We start from the raw sequence: 19,000 nt of genomic DNA on the forward strand, positions 1-19,000 counted from the left end.
ATCCTGAAATCTCACATTAACTTCATATCCCTTGGTTTGCAATCCAGCAAGGTGCCTGATAGTCATTAGCCTGAATAAAGGAGACACGCTGACTATAGGTTCCTCCACGGTCATAAAAATTGGAAATTAAGTGATGCTGAAAAGGATGAAGAAAGAAATCTAACTTGATTGGATGATGACCAGTATGAAAAGGCACCACAGTCTTGGAGACTAGGGGTTTTGGAATTAAATGTGCTACAGAGTCCCATGCTGCAGCTTTGTGGACTAGAAATGGCATTTCAATGCTGAAAGATATGAGACACTGAAACAGAAACCCAGCAAAGTGAAGCATGACATTATTGACCTCTGCAAAGAAGGATGGAGTGGATGTGGAGAGGTGAAAACCTGGTAATTGATTTGTTCTAGAAATGGTAAGCATGACAAAGAAGTAGAAATTTTACCAAATAAAATGACACAGAATGCATTGATGTAATATAGTTGTGTGAATGAGCATTCACCATGTAAAAAACGTATTTCTTAATGTGGAATTTATTTTCCCAATGAATAGATGTACTTCAATTAAAGGTTGGATTTTTCTCTTTTTTGTGTTGGGAGCCTATATTTTATGGGAAAACAAAGAATATATTAGAATCTTAAGAACATATCTTAACCAGGGGTGGCAATAATTGTGGAGGGTGCTGATATATATATATATATAATGCCCTGCGGTTTCTACACCCTGGGTTTGTTTCCTGCCTTGCGTCCTATGTTGGCTGGGATTGGCTCCAGCAGACCCTGTAGTTAGGATATAGTGGGTTGGATAATGGATGGATGGATGGGTATATATTTATACAGAATATATATATATATTGTGACAGATGTCCGGGGACATTGCCCAACTGGGATGCCGGGAGATGGAAAGGACCAGAACAGAAGAGGGGCAGTATTTTCGCCGGAACATGAGAGGGCAGCTTTACTGGGTTGCATGGGGGCCATGGAGCCAGGATGCTCCAACCTGTGGAAGAACATGGCCACAGGCCAGGGGGGGCCTGGACAGCTCCAGAACGGTGGTCAACAGCACTTCCGCCACAACAGGAAGTGCTGTCAGAAGAGGCGCTGAATCAGCATGCAGCACTTCCACCACTCCCAGAAGTGTTGCCGGATGCTAATCAAGAAGCACCTGCAGCAAGTCCGGGTGCTGTATAAAGGAGGTCACCACACTCCAATCGGGACGAGAGTTGGGAGGGAGAAGACAGGAGCCTGAGGAGGAGGAGAAAGTGGCTGAAGAATTAGAGAGAGAGAGAAGCATAGAAAGAGACTAAGTTGGCCGGTTGTGGCACTGTGTAGTGTTGTGTTTAATAAAAGTGTGTGTATTCGAGACATTCAGTGTCTGTCTGTCTGTGGCCGGGCAGGCGTCTGACAATATATATATATATACATTGTTGTGACCGGCCCAGACACAAACAGGCAGACACATTCATGTCACCCAACACACTTTAATTTACCATATTTACAAGTGCCACACAACCCCAAGTCCCCAAAGTCCTGGCCACAACACAACAATGCCTTCTCTCTCTTCAGGCCACCTCCTTGCCTCCTCCAGAGACCTCGTCCTCTTCCACCTGACTCCAGCCGTCATATGAAGGGAGGCGGCCCCTTTTACAATCTCTCGGATGTGCTCCAGGTGTGTTCCGGCAATCTTCCACCGTCACACCCCAGTGTGGTGGAAGTGCTGGTTGCATCCCCGGAAGCACTCCGGGTGTCCCTGATCCTCTTCCTCCCAGCAATAATAATAATAATAATGTGGTGGAAGTGCTGAAGTCCAGGGCTCCAAAGGCATAGGGGCACCCCCTGGTGGTGACCATGGGCCCCTACAGGGTTGAGCTTCAAAACTCTGTACCCATGGCCCCCAAAGGTACCAGGGCAGTCACCCCCACATGGGCTGGGGAAAGCATAAGCCCTCCTCTGGTCCTCCTGGGCATCCCGGCCGGGTCGTCCCCCCAGCCATCTCCGACAACATATACATATATCATATATGTGTGTTGTGCATTTCTTTTACTACTGCATATAATAATGTTTTGATGGTGTCTTGTATTGTATATTATGTTATATAACTCAATGTATTTTTATGTTGATTATGTTGATTGGAAATGAAGTTCAAGTTCAAAATCTCAATGCTGTGAACTTATTGTGATTCTGTCCCCCACAGTAAAAGGAAATCTGTAATCATACTAGGTTTTGCATTGTCAACAAATTGAATATACATAGAACCAAAAAACAACTTTGTTTTTAGATCTCTATATATGAAAAATATAGGTTCTGCAAAGCTTTGTGTCTTTATGTCAAACAAAGAGTAAAACGGACTTTGCAATAACTCTAGAAAATTAAGCCAAAGGATCCCATAAATAAAGTGCAAACCAGGTCCTTTTTCTAAAACAAACAACAAACAACAAGCAAAGACTAGGCCAACATAATCAAGCCTTTGTTACGTTCAGCTATTCATCCATTTCCTAATATGCTTATATAATTTAGGATTACTCAAAGAAATTGTGAGAAATGTTAATTTAAAATAAACTCATAAATAAAATACAGGATATTTTGGGGAGTTAATGATAATGATAATGTATCTATCTTAATCATTTACATCACCATTTTACTCAAGAATCAGCATATTATTGAACGTTTTCCTTTAGTGTGCCTGATTGTATCATCTCTAAGAAAATAAAATTTCCACTGTTTTGATAGAACAGTAATTTTTTAAAAATGTTGTGTTGCAATGTTTCACCAAAATGACTTCAATGTCAAATATAAATCATGGTAGGCTTTGCTTATCTCCTCTGTTTTCCTTTGACTTCAGATGTTGTTACTTTGATTTATTTGAGTTTCCACTCATTTGTCATTTTTTTTTTCTCTTCTCAGTGTCTATCGGTATACTATGAAGATAATTGTCAAACACTTGCCCACCCATGGATGTCTTAGCTTTGTGTTCACTAATGTCCCATTGATAAGTTCATTAACTGCACTGTTTTATCTGAACCAGATGCCAGCTTCTACTTTGTCAGACTTGAAAATGCAGAAAATTAAATCCTTAAGAAAACCATTTATTCATTAAATATTTTATTTAAACCATCAACACAAAATGAATTCTCAATTAACTTCTATTTTAATTTACATTTCCATATTTCATTTTAAACTGTCTCTTATTACAGGATTTAACACAGTAAAGCCCCCTTACCTTTGACATGGACATATACTGAAGTAGTTTCATCACGGAATGATCCATCACTCAGTAAAGTACGATCAATTCCACATTGGTACAGCCCCTCATCCTCTTTCTTTAGTTCCTTCATTATCACAGTGAACTCTTTAGATGATTTATTGTCACTTATAGATTTTCTCTCTTTTTCTGAGTTATAGTTTGTTGTGACCAGTGTACTACTGCACATAAGTATGCCTTCTTTGCACCAGTACTTTTCGTGATCTCTGTAATCATCACTGTAAAGACACACAATGCTCACAGAGCTCCCAGTCCTTCCAGTTACCAGCTTGGGTCCTACCAAGCTCTCCACAGCGCCTAAAACAAGCAGACAAAAAACAATGTGGCTTGCTCATACAAGAAATGACTTATTTCATATGTGATGATTTACTTTCTGTAGTTGAAAATAAACTTCAAATAAAAACTGTGAAATTAAATGGAGTTTCTATTCATCTCTTAGACATACATTTCTTTGTTCAAACACATCTACAGGTACACATATCAGGCGTAATGTGACATCTTCATCCTGTTTTAAGCAACATCAAGACTTTTTTCTGTTTTACTTTAACGTTTATGTGAGAGAAGATGCCTCTTTAAAGAACAACCTTTCCTTACCTGTCACAGTGAGATATACAGGGTGAGTCTCATCAAAGTTGAGTGCTTTTATCCCACACCGATACCAGCCTGTATCATCCTTCATGAGGGAGCGCATTGTCACAGTGATCTTTCTTCCTGATCTGTCATCTTTGATTGACATCCTCATGTGTTTCTGAGAGTTGTCAGTGCTGACCAGAGGGTAGCATGTAGAGTTCAACGTCTTACACCAGAACTTCTCTGCCTGCTCGTACCTCTTATCATATGGACACTCCACGGTGACGGACTTTCCCACCAAACCTTTCATTATCTCTGGACCTGACAGGTGGCCCTCAGCTCCTGTAACAAACACAAAAGTGGCTGTGTGGTCTGATCTTTCTGTTTTTTCCTTGCTTTCATTTTTGGTTTTATTTTATTCATATAGTTATTTTAATTTGGAACATTAGCAAATGTAAATATACATTCATTAAAAAAACAGAATTTATGTTTGACAAAACCAGCACAAACATCCTGTGCACATGACAGACAAAGACAAAATAAATGTGTTTAGTTTAAAAACATCTGATGTACACTCTGTGGCCATTTTGTTACCCCTGTTTGTTAACCCAAATAGCCTGCTTTTCTAAGCAGTCAATCACTTGTATGCAATTTAAAGTATATGACTTGCAGACATAGTTTTTGTTCAAGAGGCTTACTCATAGCTCAACCAAACATTAGAACAGCTAAGACACGCAATCTGAACAAACTTAGTTTGATTATTAGTGTCATACATGGCAGCTCCAGCATTTCAGAAAGTGCTGCCTTCCTTGGGTTTCACGCACTGCAGTTAGAGTTTGCCAAGAAGCATTCAATAAGCAGCAGTTCTGTGGTTGAAATCACCTTATTAATAAGAGAGGTCAGGGAAAATAGCTAAAATACTCAAAAAACAGCTCTTAATGAAAGTGATGTACACAAAAAACATCTCTGAACTTACAACAAGTTATAGCAAAGTGAATGGGTTACAGCAGCACACAGGCACGTGAAAAGTGATGCCAGAGATTTCTGAGAGAATTGAACAAACTTCCAATCCATTTATTTTCATAATCCTTATAATAGAAACATAAATTACCACTCAGAACATGAAGTAAAACATTCACAAAGTTTTTTCACATATACAGCACATGCTAAAGACTAAAAGCCTAGTGGCGAAAAAATGAAAGCTAACAAACACTACAGTCATGCAGACAGACCACTGTGAAGCTTGTGTTAAGAGCAATCATTTCAAAAGAACTGTTTAAAGATGATAGCTAATTCAAACATTTAAAAAGCATGTACAAATTCAGATGAAATTTGTGTTGCAGAGAAAATTATATTAAAGAATAAATAAAGAATTTTAATTTATGTAGTTGCAGTGTGCTTCAAACTGTCTGAAATGTGTGAATGTGCAAAATGATCACACATTTTATAAAAAGTGAGAATAACACTTAATCTACATATGTCTAAAGACCCCCTTCTCAAATAGCAATACAACAGGATGTTATATATTAAAGCTTAATCAGATTGAGACTAATTTGTCTCAACTAGTATGTAGTTTGTCACTTTTGTCTAAAAACACTGAAAATAGCATAATTAGCATAAAACATAAAACAATCAAACACAAAACAATTATCACAAAAACTGTGACTTTTTGTTCGGGAATACCAATGAAATATTTCACAACTGGTAATGAATAGAACGTTTTTTACTGATGGCCAGTATATAGCTTAAAATTTAGAAACCACAGAGTAATTATCAAAAAAGTGATCACTAAATATAAAAATAAAACCAGAATATACATCCATCCATCCAACCCGTTATATCCTAACTACAGGGTCTGCTGGAGCCAATCCCAGCCAACACAGGGCGCAAAGCAGGAATCAAACCCCGGGCAGGGCACCAGCCCACCACAAGGCACACACACCCGGGACAATTTAGAATTGCCAATCCACCTAACCTGCATGTCTTTGGACATGGAGTCCGGAGTACTTGGAGGAAACCCATGCACGGGGAGAACATGCAAACTCAACGCAGGGAAGACCCGGGAAGCAAACCCGGGTCTCCTAACTGCGAGGAAGCAGCGCAACCCACCGCGTCGCCATGCCACCTCAGAATATACTGTACATTTTACACAAAATATCTAAATAACGCACATTCAAATAAAACATTTATTTGCAGGTAAGCAGCATTTACCTTTTGAATTGTTTTCCACAAAGGCTGACACTAAAAGATATACCTTTTAATGCAGAACAACTAAAATCTTAAAATTACTGCAAACAACGGAAGCCATACATAATGCTTGTTTCCTTAACATCTCTATTTTTTCTGAACACACATTGTGGCCTTTACAAGTTTTTTGTCAATAACACCAGTATGTCAACCTTTGCTGGTTTCAGACATGAGTGCTGATGCGTGACTATACTGCCCCCAACACTAAATAGTCTCTCTGATGGCGAAATCGTGGCTGGTATGCGCAGGAATTTGCAATCCAGTTTGCTCAACATCAGAAAGTTAACATTGTGTATTAGCACTGTCAAATTTCCCAAAAAATAAGGTTTGAAGATTCAAAATTAAAATAAGTAAATATTCAAATATGTTCAAACTTTGATCAACAATGCTGGGCGTTACATGTACATTTATACTTACTATGTTATACTTTACTATTATGGTAATGGCTGCAGTGTCGGCTAGTGCAACATCAAACACCATCTTAAAAAAAATTTCTAGCGGCTCTCAGACAACTTTTATGTATAAGAAAAGAGTCATAAAAATCCCAAACAGAGTTATTTTCCATTTGCTTTAATTAGAAGATCATAGCATTAAACAAACAATTAGGGGTCTTAGGTTTAACCCAACCACAGGGGATGCAAAAACTAGTGTTTTTTCATGCCGGTCCAAAGCCCGGATATATAGGGAGGGTTACATCAGGAGGGCATCCAGTGTAAAATTTTGCTAGAACATTATAAATTTTCAATACCGGATCGGTCAAAGCCTGGGTGAACAATGACTGCCACCAGTACTGTTAGCCAACAATTAGGATACTGTTGGTTGAAGAAGGAGAAGAAGAGGGGAGAGATGTGAACGGAGGCAGGAGGAGAGGAGGAAGGCAAAGAGAGTGGAACTGAGGGTAGGAACTTTGAATGTTGGCAATGTGACTGGATTGTGGAGAGAGTTAGCTGATATGATGGAGAGAAGGAATGTTGATATATTGTGTGTGCAAGAGACTAAAGGGAAGGGGAGTAAAGCCAGGTGGATCGTAGGTGGATTCAAATTGTTCTATCATGGTGTGGATGGCAGGAGAAATGGGGTAGGAATTATTCTGAAGAACCAGTATGTCAAGAGTGTTCTGGAGGTGAAAAGAGTGTCAGACAGAGTAATGATTATGAAGCTAGAAATTGGGGGTGTGATGATGAATGTTGTTAGTGCATATGTCCTGCAAGTTGGGTTTGCGATGGATGAGAAAGAAGATTTTGGAGTGACCTGGATGAAGTGATAGACAGTGTACCCAAGGGACAGAAAGTGAATTTCAATGGAAATGTTGGTGAAGGGAACAAAGGAGATGAGGAGGTGATGGGTAGGTATGGTGTCAAGGAAAGGAATAAAGAAGGTCAGATGATAGTGGATTTTGCAAAAAGGATGGGCATGGCTGTGGTGAATAAGTATTTAAAGAAGAAGGAGGAACATAGGGTGACATACAAGAGTTTAGGAAAATGCACACAGGTAGATTATATATTATGCAGAAGAGTCAATCTGATGGAGATTGAAGACTGCAAAGTGGTGGCAGGAGAAAGTGTGGTTAGGCAGCATAGGATGGTGGTCTGTAGGATGACGTTGTAGATCAAGAAGAAGAGGAGGAGAGGATCAAATGGTGGAATTTGAAAAAGGAAGACTGCAAGGTTGAGTTTAGGAGGAGGCAAGATAGGCACTAGGTGGCAATGAAGAGTTGCCAGACAGCTGGGCAACTACAGTAGAAGTTGGGTATGACAAGGATGAACGATTAGTAACAAGTACATTAGAGGGTCAGCTCAGGTTGGAAGGTTGGCAGTCCTCTTCCACCCAACTCCAGCCATCGAATGGAGGGATGCGGCCCCTTATATCCACTCCCCAGTGTGGCAGAAGTGCCGGCTGCGCATCCGGAACCACTCCAGGTGTCCCCGTTCCTCTTCCCCCACAACTTCTGGGTGTGGCGGAGGTGCTGAGGTCCAGAGCTCCGAAGGCAGCGGGGCACCCCCTGGCGGCGACCACGGGCCCCTACAGGGTTGAGCTTCCAAGCTCCCAACCCGTGGTCCCCAAAGCAACCAGGGCGGTCACCCCCACATGGTCTGGGGAAGGCGCAAGCCCTCCTCCAGTTCTCCTGGGCATCCCGGCTGGGTCGCCTCCCCAGCCATCTCTAACACCATTCAAAATTACAAAACGTGTTATCGTGGAAGTGAAGTGCAAAAATACATCTGCAAAATACTACAGCTTTACATAGCATATCTGAAGTAATTTGATGCCAGAATTAGTGAGGCTAAAATACAATTGAATATCAGCTTTTGTCTTCAAACAAGACCTTTTTTAAATAAATTTGAATAGCAAAATTAGGTCTTACAGACTTACTGGTAATGAACGTTGAATAATATATGTTATACATTGCAGCCTTTGAGATTTGTTAATAGCATTCTTTCAAATTATGATTTTCATTTGAAATCAATGAGTTGTTCATCCCTAGCATTAAGAACAGTGTGCTAATCGCCCCATGGTCCAGATTGAACATATTACCATACCTAAGCCTACCCTCCACGAGGCAAAACCGTCAGTTGGATCCAAGGAGAAGCCCACACCCCTACTCGGCTGTTACAAGTGTGAGGAGGTAGAAAATACTGCACTATCATTGACCCACCTTGGTGACCAAATGGATTGTAGCAGGGTGAGGAGACGGGTATTGTTTCACCGCCAATCCCTTGACCTTTCCGTGAACTGGGGTGGTTGTTATTAATGGGCACAAAATCACAGCAACGATTGATTCCGGAAGTAACATTTCTATTGTTGCTCGATGTTTCCTGCTCTGGTGACGTTGGAAAGCAAGTACGAACAATCTGACCAGCATTCATGGGGAAACACATTGGTACATAATCGCCTCTTTATATTCCCTATGTGCATATTGGGTTTGACATTGTAGGACCTCTTGAGCCTTCAGCCTGTGGTCATAAATATATACTTGTGCTGGTGGATTATGCTATACAATATCTAGAGGCTATCCCCTTGAGAGTTACCAGTTCAAAAAATATACAGGAACTGGTTTTGCCTGTCAGCATCCTTGAGGAAGTCCTACCAGATTAGGGAATGCCCTTCATCTGGGAGACTTCAAGGGAAGTTGCCAAATTACTCAAAATGAAGCACTTGAAGACCTCAGTATATCATCCTTATATTGATGGTCTATCAGAGCGATTCAATCAACAGCTCAGACAGATGCTGCGAAAGGTGGTCAGTGAAGATGAGAGGAACAGCTACTTCTCCTCATTCTGTGTGCTTACCAGAGGATCCCACAAGCCTGCACAGATTTCAGTAGGGTTACAGATTTAAGGTCTTTCATCACCAGTACTCTCTCCATGCCAACACTGATGCCTTGTCTCAAATTTATGACATCAACGTTAGGGCCACCTGAACCAATGGATCTGGGGTAAGGGTGGGGGAAACTGCTACTCACATGCGCCTTGGGGAAAACTAAAAGACTTTCATCATAATTCTACACCGATCCACAGGGTGGTGAAATATTTGAACGCCTCTTCTCTTCCTCCCTCTTACTATTTAAGGAATGGATGTAGAGGTGGTTCTCTCTTACAAGTACTTGGGGGTCCACATTAATGACAGGCTGGACTGGACTTGAAACACAAAGAATCTATGCAAGGAAGGGTAGAGCAGGCTCTTTTTCGTTAGGTGACTGCATTCCTTTATTGTGAGAAGTGACATTCTTCACATCTTCTATAACTGTGAAGGCCAGTGCAGCTTTCTACGCTGTTGTGCGCTGGACTGGTAACATCATTTTAAGAGAAGCCCACTCAATTAATAGGCTAATTAAAATGGCAAGCTCAGTTATAGTAGTACTCTGAACTTCCTGGAGGTAGTGGCGAAGGAGAGAATTAAAATGATATGAGTGCCATTATGAACAATGCTGCACATCTGATCTCTGACATACTAACACTGAGGACTTTCAGCCAATATATTATGCAACAGAAGTGTTGTCAAGAAATGGCACTGGGGCTTCTTTATACCAACCTGAATATGTCTGCATAATGCCTCACTGTGGTTATGACAGCCAAGTAAAAAATGTTTTTTTATTTTTTTATTTTCTTGCATTATGGTCATTCTGGTGTGTGTTCAGACTAATGTGTGTATATATATTTGTTTACTTACTTATTTATAAATGTATTTGTTATTTATTTATATAAAGAGCTTCTGCAAAAAGACAAATTTCCACCTGGGGACAAAAAAGTACCATCTATCTATCTATCTATCTATCTATCTATCTATCTATCTATCTATCTATCTATCTATCTTTGATTCAGTATCATGCAATACTTCAATTCAAACAAAAATTTAAAATATGGCATCAATATTTTTAATGGTATATTTGTGCTTTCTCGTGTTTCTAACAGTCTGTCTGATGCGTTTATTATGTAATATTACCTGTTATACTAAGTGATTAAACCTGCTCATGCGGTGGTCTAATTTAGTAGGCAACTTTGCTTCTCTTCTCCAACTCGAAAAACTACACTGCAACTACCTTAGTCTTGGTCTTGATCCATTGCTGGTCTGAATCTTTGAAGCAGACTGAATCTGCGCTAATCCCCAAAGTCAGTCTTATTACCCTAAATACATACTAAGACCAGACCAGTACAAGATCATCCCTAGCTCAGAGCACACTGCAGCTGACCCATAATGTCCCATTTTTAAAACCTGTTTAAACTGAGCTCTACCATTTATGTTGACACTGCCTACATTTTAGAGCCAATTTCAAATGGCCCACCAATTCTATTTTTGCAGGCTATGTTAACATTGTCAGTGTTGGCCAGCTTTATTTACAATAGAGAAAGATGGAGCACCTTCAGGTGCTATGTTGACTAAATACATTCAGGATAATGACCTGGAATGGTAACACTGAGAAACTTTCCTCTTACCTCTGACGGTGAGATGAACTGGATAAGTCACATCTGTATGTGGGCGTTGCATCTCTATTCCACATTTGTACCATCCAGAGTCACTTGTCCTCAGGTTTCTCACTGACACAGTGAACTGCTTATTCATTTTGTTGTCACTGATGGACATTCTCTGATTTAGCAAAGATTTCACAGATCCATCACTTTTAACCAAGACATTGCATGAAGAGGTCCATTTTCCACACCAGTACTTCACATCGTCTGTGTAGTTTTCACTGTATTGACATGTAATATTCACTGAATTCCCAGTCCAGCTGCTCACTTCCTTTGGTCCAGAAAGCGAAGTTTCAACACCTGCAACACAAATAGAAACAAATGCAAAGGGACTGCAGGAGTTAAATTTAGGAATATTAAAGTTATGCGATTAATGATTTATTTAAATTTAAATTCATTCATTTTGTAGGATGCTTAGCCTACAGCATACATGTCACTGTCATTGAATAAATTGAAAACTGAATGGACTACGCTTGTTTAAATAAATTGTCTACTTATTTTTTAGCTTTTGTAGTTCAATGGCTCATTTTAGTCAGCAATTCTCAAAATAATCAACATAAACTTGGTGATAGCATCCTTCTTAAATTACATTTAGACAGGAGTCTAACACGTATATACAACATTATAGTTAGCCCCCAGATCCCTCACAGCTCACAGTGGCACATACAGTATGTAGATACTGAAAACACAATGCTCATTGATAACTATTCTTTAATTTGAAGTATTCCAATTTCTACTTATGTAAATGCAGCACTGTAAGTAAAATACATTTTTGATGTAGCAGCACTAGCTGTCTATTCTTCCTCAAAAGTTACACTTACTGTAAATCTCCTCCTAAAAACTCTGCAACGATTTTCTGGATTTAGGTAATAACAGATGAAAATGCAGATTGAACATATAGCCTAGAGAAATGATATTCCCAGTTAAATTACTCTTTGTAGAAACCTCCTCAGAAATTTTAAAATAGTAATATAGCAAGATATTTTACCACAAATGTGTAAATCTATAAAAAAAGCTGCCTACCCTTCAAAACCGATTTAATGAAGATTATGGACAGAGTTAATTACTGGGGGTGCTGAACCCAGACTTACATATCTTTGCAGGGTTCCATTGCTCCAAATGGCTTGAAATTGTTAAAGCTTTTGAAAAGAAATCATGCTTGCACTTTTTTAAAGAATTAAGTGATGGATAGATTTCTAAAATATGATTTGTTTTTTAGGCTTAGAAAAAAAACTAATTTCCAGTTATAATCTGATTTTAAACATTACAGTTAAAAACATCTGCCTGTCATCACTGTCCTGTAGTTAATTATTTTTGAATAATTCTCCATGCAGAAAACAATACACTTATCATGTGTATTATGTCTTTTCACCTTAACTTGTGAAGTAGGATGCAGTACAATCATAAATGCAGTATATTCTGCTAGGTAGCTCAGGTAATAAAACAGAATATGTTGCTTTGGCACAAGCAGCAATGTCGTAAATTCTTGCCATGTGCAGTGGTACTTTTTAGTCATATTCTGTCATCTGAAGTACACTTGTGAACAGTCCCCTCTTTCTTTGTTAACAGCAGTGTGTGTCTGATTAGTGAAAGATCTGGAAGGTAAAGGACAGCCAGCAGCACAGGACGACTTCACAAATCTATTGGTTCTACATGGAAGGAAATTTTCACATATGTCTTTATTAGACCAGAATTCCATCCATCCATTATCCAACCTGCTATATCCTAACCACAGGGTCACAGGGATCTGCTGGAGCCAATCCCAGCCAACATAGGCTGCAAGGCAGGAACCAAATCCCAGGCAGGGCGCCAGCCCACCGCAGGGTCCACACACACACACACCCACACACCAAGCACACACTAGGGACAATTTAGAATTGCCAATGCACCTAACCTGCATGTCTTTGGACTGTGGGAGGAAACCAGAGTACCCGGAGGAAACCTACGCAGACACGGGAAGAACATGCAAACTCCCCGCAGGTAGGAGCCAGAAAGCGAACCCGGGTCTCCTAACTGCACGGCAGCAGTGCTAGACCAGAATTCTTCATGATAAATCCATATTTCAGTGAAGATGCATTCATATTTTTCCATAAATTTCATTAATGAATTCCTCATGTAGTATAAACACATTGTGTAAGGTTAGCTAGAATCTCTCAATTGCCTTGTATAAGTGAGGTGGATGTGTGATGTGAGTATCCTGTGGTTTTGCCCAGAGTTGGTTTGTTTTGTGCCTGTTGTTTCAGATAAGAAAATATACAGAACAAGGAACAACTGATACCACTTCTTTCACTCTTTTATAAAAGAAATAAGTAAAAATTTCTCTTACCTGAAAAAAAAGGCAATAGAATCCAAAACTTCATTTTAGAAGAAAGATCAAATATTTTGTTGAAAGGAAGCAAAAAAGGTTTGAGACTTAACTTACAAGAGATGTATCTTTCTTATTCTTCCTCTTTTACCAGTTTTAATATTATATTGCTGCAACGCCGGATATCCCCCCAGCTTTTATTTTCACTTCTGCAGTTTCCTGATCATCATATAAAGAAATGACAAAACAGAGCTGGTCATATTTATTCAGTGCTCATAGATGGACACAACTAAAATTATAGTGTGAAATGCAGATTACTCAAATGGGGCTAAATGCCACTAAATTGATATAACGTTGTAAAATTTACCACTTTAAAGAAACCTATGTCTTTGATGCCTTGTTTGTTAAAACTGTCCCTAAACCACACACTTTAGTGTGTGTTCACAGTCCTTAATGTAATATTGTTTAAAAAGAGAGCTAAGGCAATGAGTATGTCAGTATTAGAACTTGTCTACATTTTGATTTTGAACCCTGGTCCAATGTGTACTTAGCACTTAGGAGTCTCATATGCTTTTGAGCTTTTGCTTAAAGGCTGAAGCTGTTATTTTATTATACACTATGCTAAATGCATTTTAGTTAATTTTATATAAAGCGTAAAAGGAACATGTTATATTTTAAGGTATAATCATTGTTCTATTTTTATGCGCTACAGTTTCCTGTTGATGGCAAACTTAGGAAACATATTAGAACATTAGAACACACTACTTGTTAGCTTATTCCAAGTGTCTATCTTTTTATCCATTCTTTTTGCGTAAAGAAAAACTTCTTAATGTTTGTGAAAAATTTACTGTAAGAACCATTTCATAGTTACATAAGATTCATAAATATTTTACTAAATGACAATGCATAATCTATGGGAGGTTCCTATAACCCCTATAAGTAGAATTGAATTGGTATATTCTAGCCATTTTTAACACCTCTGACTAAACATTATTCTCAATTAGTGACCAGCCTTGCCATGTGTACGGTGTACGAGGGTACATGGTTTTAAACCGTGCCTACGGGCATACAGGCCTTTTGAGTGGGTGAAGTAACTCGTAAGACGACGCGCTTATTTAAATGCAAAGACATACGCTTAAGGCGTACAGAAGAAGAAATTAAGAACTATTAAGTACAGAAATAACTAAAGTTTCTCAAGAAAAGCTAAGTTTAGAGAAGATATATTTTTTCCTTTTTTTGCCTTTTATTCTACGTGTGTAAGTACTTTTTTCTTCATTCTTGTGTGGATTATTTGCTTTTAACTTTCACTAAATATTTTTAAAATGAACTTTTGGACTGAGAGATTTCTATCGGCATGCGTTTTACCCGTACCTGGACTCGCTTTACACTCTGCCAGCTACATTTACCCTTAACAAGTTTCCAACTGTGTCCCCGTGTTCTTGGTGAACTCATTTTAAAATCACAGTCTCGATCCAATGTACTAATTCCCTTCATAATTTTAAACACTTCAATCATGTCACTTCTTAATCTTCGTTTGCTTAAACTGTATAGGCTCATAATTAAACCCCTAGAACCCTGGAATCAGTCTAGTTGCTCTTCTCTGGACCTTTTTTAGTGGTGACATGTTCTTTTTGTAGCCTGGAGACCAAACTGCATACAGTACTCCAGGGGCCTCATGTATAAACGGTCCGTACGCACAGAAATGTTGCGTAAGAACATTTCCATGTTCAAATCGTGATGTATAAAACCTAAACTTGGCACAAAGCCACGCACTTTTCCACGGTACCTCATACCCTGTCGTACACAAGTTCTACGCTCGATTTTGCAGACTGGCGACACCCAGCATCAAAGCAGTGCTACTGTTCCTGTGTGGTTTATCTTTCTGTTTCAGATCCACATTACTGACGCGGCTTTATAAATACACTGAAATTAAGCGCATATTGTTTATTAGTTTAATGCATGTGATTGTAATTAACCTGTAACAATATAATGGTCCACAGAATGATCAAACTATTGTAAACACCATAGCTGCTTTAGCGTTGTTACTTTCACTGCACCTTCTTCTTTTTCTTTCAGCTGCTCCCGTTAGGGGTTGCCACAGCGGATTTTCTTTTTTCATATTACAACAACAACAACAACAACATTTATTTATATAGCACATTTTCATACAAACAGTAGCTCAAAGTGCTTTACATATTAAAGAATAGAAAAATGAAAGACACAATTATAAAACAAAATAAATCAACATTAACATCGAATAAGAGTAAGGTTCAATGGCCAGGGGGGACAGAAAAAACAAAAAAACTCCAGACAGCTGGAGAAAAAATAAAATTTGTAGGGATTCCAGACCATGAGACCGCCCAGTCCCCTCTGGGCATTCTACCTAACATAAATGAAACAGTCCTCTTTGGATTTAGGATTCTCACGGAAGGGCTTGATGATGATGATGGTCACGTAGACTTCTGCCTTTTAATCCGTCCATCATTGTTGGTGCATCATGAAGCTTTGAGTAGGTGGAGGTGGCGCAGGCCACCACCACAAAGAAACCGGAAAAAGAAACAGAGAAGAGATTAAGTTAAATTAATATTAAAATGAAGTTATAAAAAGGCCATGTTAAAGTAATGTGTTTTCAGCAGTGTTTTAAAGTGCTCCACTGTATCAGCCTGGCGAATTCCTATTGGCAGGCTATTCCAGATTTTAGGTGCATAGTAGCAGAAGGCCGCCTCACCACTTCTTTTAAGTTTTGTTCTTGGAATTCTAAGGAGATACTCATTTGAGGATCTGAGGTTACGATTTGGAATATAAGGTGTCAGACATTCCGACATATAAGATGGGGCGAGATTATTTAAGGCTTTATAAACCATAAGCAGAATTTTAAAGTCAATTCTGAATGACACAGGTAACCAGTGTAGTGACGCTAAGACTGGTGTGATGTGTTCAGATTTTCTTTTCCTAGTTAGGATTCTAGCAGCTGCATTCTGCACTAGTTGCAAACGATTTATATCTTTTTTGGGTAGTCCTGAGAGGAGTGCATTACAGTAATCTAGTCGACTGAAAACAAACGCGTGAACTAATTTCTCAGCATCTTTCAGTGATATAAGAGATCTAACTTTACTTATGTTTCTTAAGTGAAAATATGCTGTCCTAATGATCTGATTAATATGTGATTTAAAATTCAGATTACATTCAACAATCACCCCTAAGCTTTTTACCTCCGTCTTGACTTTTAATACTAATGTATCCAGTTTATTTCTAATAGCCTCATTGTATCCATTATTGCTGATCACTAAAATTTCAGTTTTACTCTTACTGCACAACTCGGACCAGCTGATCGGAAAGAGAATTATCAATATACAGCATCAAGCACACGCTGCCTCAGCCATGCTGTCTATTGAACTGCATCTCACACAACAACAACAACAATAACATTTATTTATATAGCACATTTTCATACAAAAAAATGTAGCTCAAAGTGCTTTACATAATAAAGAACAGAAAAATAAAAGACACAGTAAGAAAATAAAATAAGTCAACATTAATTAACATAGAATAAGAGTAAGGTCCGATGGCCAGGGTGGACATTAAAAACAAAAAAAAATTAAATCTGCAGGGATTCCAGACCATGAGACCGCCCAGTCCCCTCTGGGCATTCTACCTAACATAAATGAAACAGTCTTCTTTGTATTTAGGGTTCTCACGGAAGGACTTGATGATGATGGTCACGTAGACATCCGGCTTATAGTCCATCAATGTTGGAGCATCATGATGTTTTGAGTAGGTGGTGGTGGCACAGGTCGCCACCACAAAGAAACTGGAAAAAGAAACAGAAGAGTGAGTAGGGCTCAGTAAGGATTTTAGAGCCACCATGAATAGTTATTATGATGAATTGAACATACAGAGTATCAAGATTAAGTTAAAGTGAAGTTACTTGAGAAGGCCATGTTAAAGTACAAGGCAAACGCTTCAAAACCTTTACTGTACGGACCTCGCGGTTCAGAAACAGTTTCATCCCAAGAGCTCTAAGCGCAATCAATCAGTCCACGTACCTCACTGTAAACTTGCACTACAGTTATAATATTGCACAACCTGAGCCACTTTATACAGCGCGTATTTACATATGATGACGATATCATTTTTAAGATGAAATACAGCAAAATATCTTTACTATATTATACAGATAAAACTTGAATTTTATTTAAATAATCTACAGTAATCCCTCGCTATATCGCGCTTTGACTTTCGCGGTTTCGCTCTATCGGATTTTATATGAAAGCATAACTAAATATATAACGCAGATTTTTCGCTGCTTCGCGGGTTCTGCAGGCAATGTGTCTTTTTACTTCCTGTACATGCTTCCTCAGTTGGTTTGCCCAGTTGATTTCATACAACGGACGATATTGGCGGATGACTGAGAAGCTAACCAATCAGAGCACGCAGTTAAGTTCTCCTGACTGAGAAGCTAACCAATCAGAGCACGCAGTTAGGTTCCTGCTTGCTGAATGCAGTGTTAACCAGGAAGTCTCGTCTCGCTCATTCAACATCAACGTGTTTTGCTGTGTAAAGAGTTGTGCTCTTTTGTGTTTATCTTTGTGCATAGTCAAGCCCTTCATTTTGGCTCCAAAACGATCTGCTACTGCTTCAGGGGCCGTGCCCAAGCGCAAACGGAAGATGTTAACGATTACCGAAAAGGTAAACGTTTTGGATTTGTTGAAGGCTACGATTCTTTTTATTTAAAAAGTAGGAAAGGAATATAAGATCTACGGCCGCAGTGTCCTTTTAACCAGGATGCAAAACGAGTTGTAAGTGGATGTAATAAGGCAGTAGTCTGGATGGAATCTGCTTTAGGGATTTGGATTGAAGACTGCCAGAAGAAGAACAACGGCAGTGCTACACAATCGCCTGAAGTGGCTCCTTTAAGGGCTGTAACGCTCTCCTTTGTTGTGCAGTAAAATAAAACTCATTGTTATCGGACAAGTCATCGTGTCATTGTTGGTGAGTAACCATAATTAATTTTCTACTTACAGTACTTAGTACATGTACGTACGTTTAGTGTCACTGTACACACACATTTACTGTATACTATTTTTGTTGCATTGTACGTATTTATTGCTGGTGGCATGTCTATCGTAATGGCTGTAACATGTGATATCGGAGACACTCAATACCATTAAAATAATATTTAGGTTTTACTGTATATAAACAGTGTGTTTATATACATAATTTCAATGAATCTTACTTAATATCTAAGAGAATACAAAGGGATTATGCTGTATAACTCTGCGGGGAATATTTATAAACAGTGTGGGAGAGTTTATAAGGTCTTAAAATATGGAAATTTAACCACAGAAACATATGGTTTCAACTTCGCGGATTTTCACCTATCGCGGGGGGGTCTGGAACGCAACCCCCGCGATCGAGGAGGGATTACTGTATATCTATACTAATAAAAGGCAAAGTCCTCACTGACTGACTGACTGACTCACTGACTTACTCATCACTAATTCTACAACTTCCCGTGTGGGTGGAAGGCTGAAGTTTGGCAGGCTCATTCCTTACAGCTTCCTTACAAAAGTTGGGCAGGTTTCATTTCGAAATTCTACGTGTAATGGTCATAACTGGAAGCTATTTTTCTCCATATACTGTAATGGAGTTGAGCTC

The 19,000-nt window shown here is 39.0% G+C and overlaps 1 protein-coding gene across 1 annotated transcript; it reads right to left on the bottom strand.

Annotated features, from left to right (window-relative positions):
* Window positions 1–3,143: 3,143 nt before the first annotated feature.
* LOC120526870 (polymeric immunoglobulin receptor-like) lies at window positions 3,144–13,475 on the bottom strand. Its single transcript, XM_039749988.1, has 4 exons — window positions 13,364–13,475; window positions 11,005–11,337; window positions 3,851–4,168; window positions 3,144–3,553 (listed from the first exon to the last, which is right to left on the bottom strand). The coding sequence occupies exons 1-4, from the start codon at window positions 13,395–13,397 to the stop codon at window positions 3,192–3,194; spliced, it is 1,047 nt and encodes a 348-aa protein (XP_039605922.1). The 5' UTR covers window positions 13,398–13,475; the 3' UTR covers window positions 3,144–3,191.
* Between the last annotated feature and the right edge of the window lie 5,525 nt (window positions 13,476–19,000).

This window comes from Polypterus senegalus, chromosome 3 (assembly GCF_016835505.1).
Source record: "Polypterus senegalus isolate Bchr_013 chromosome 3, ASM1683550v1, whole genome shotgun sequence".
Taxonomy (NCBI): domain Eukaryota; kingdom Metazoa; phylum Chordata; class Cladistia; order Polypteriformes; family Polypteridae; genus Polypterus; species Polypterus senegalus.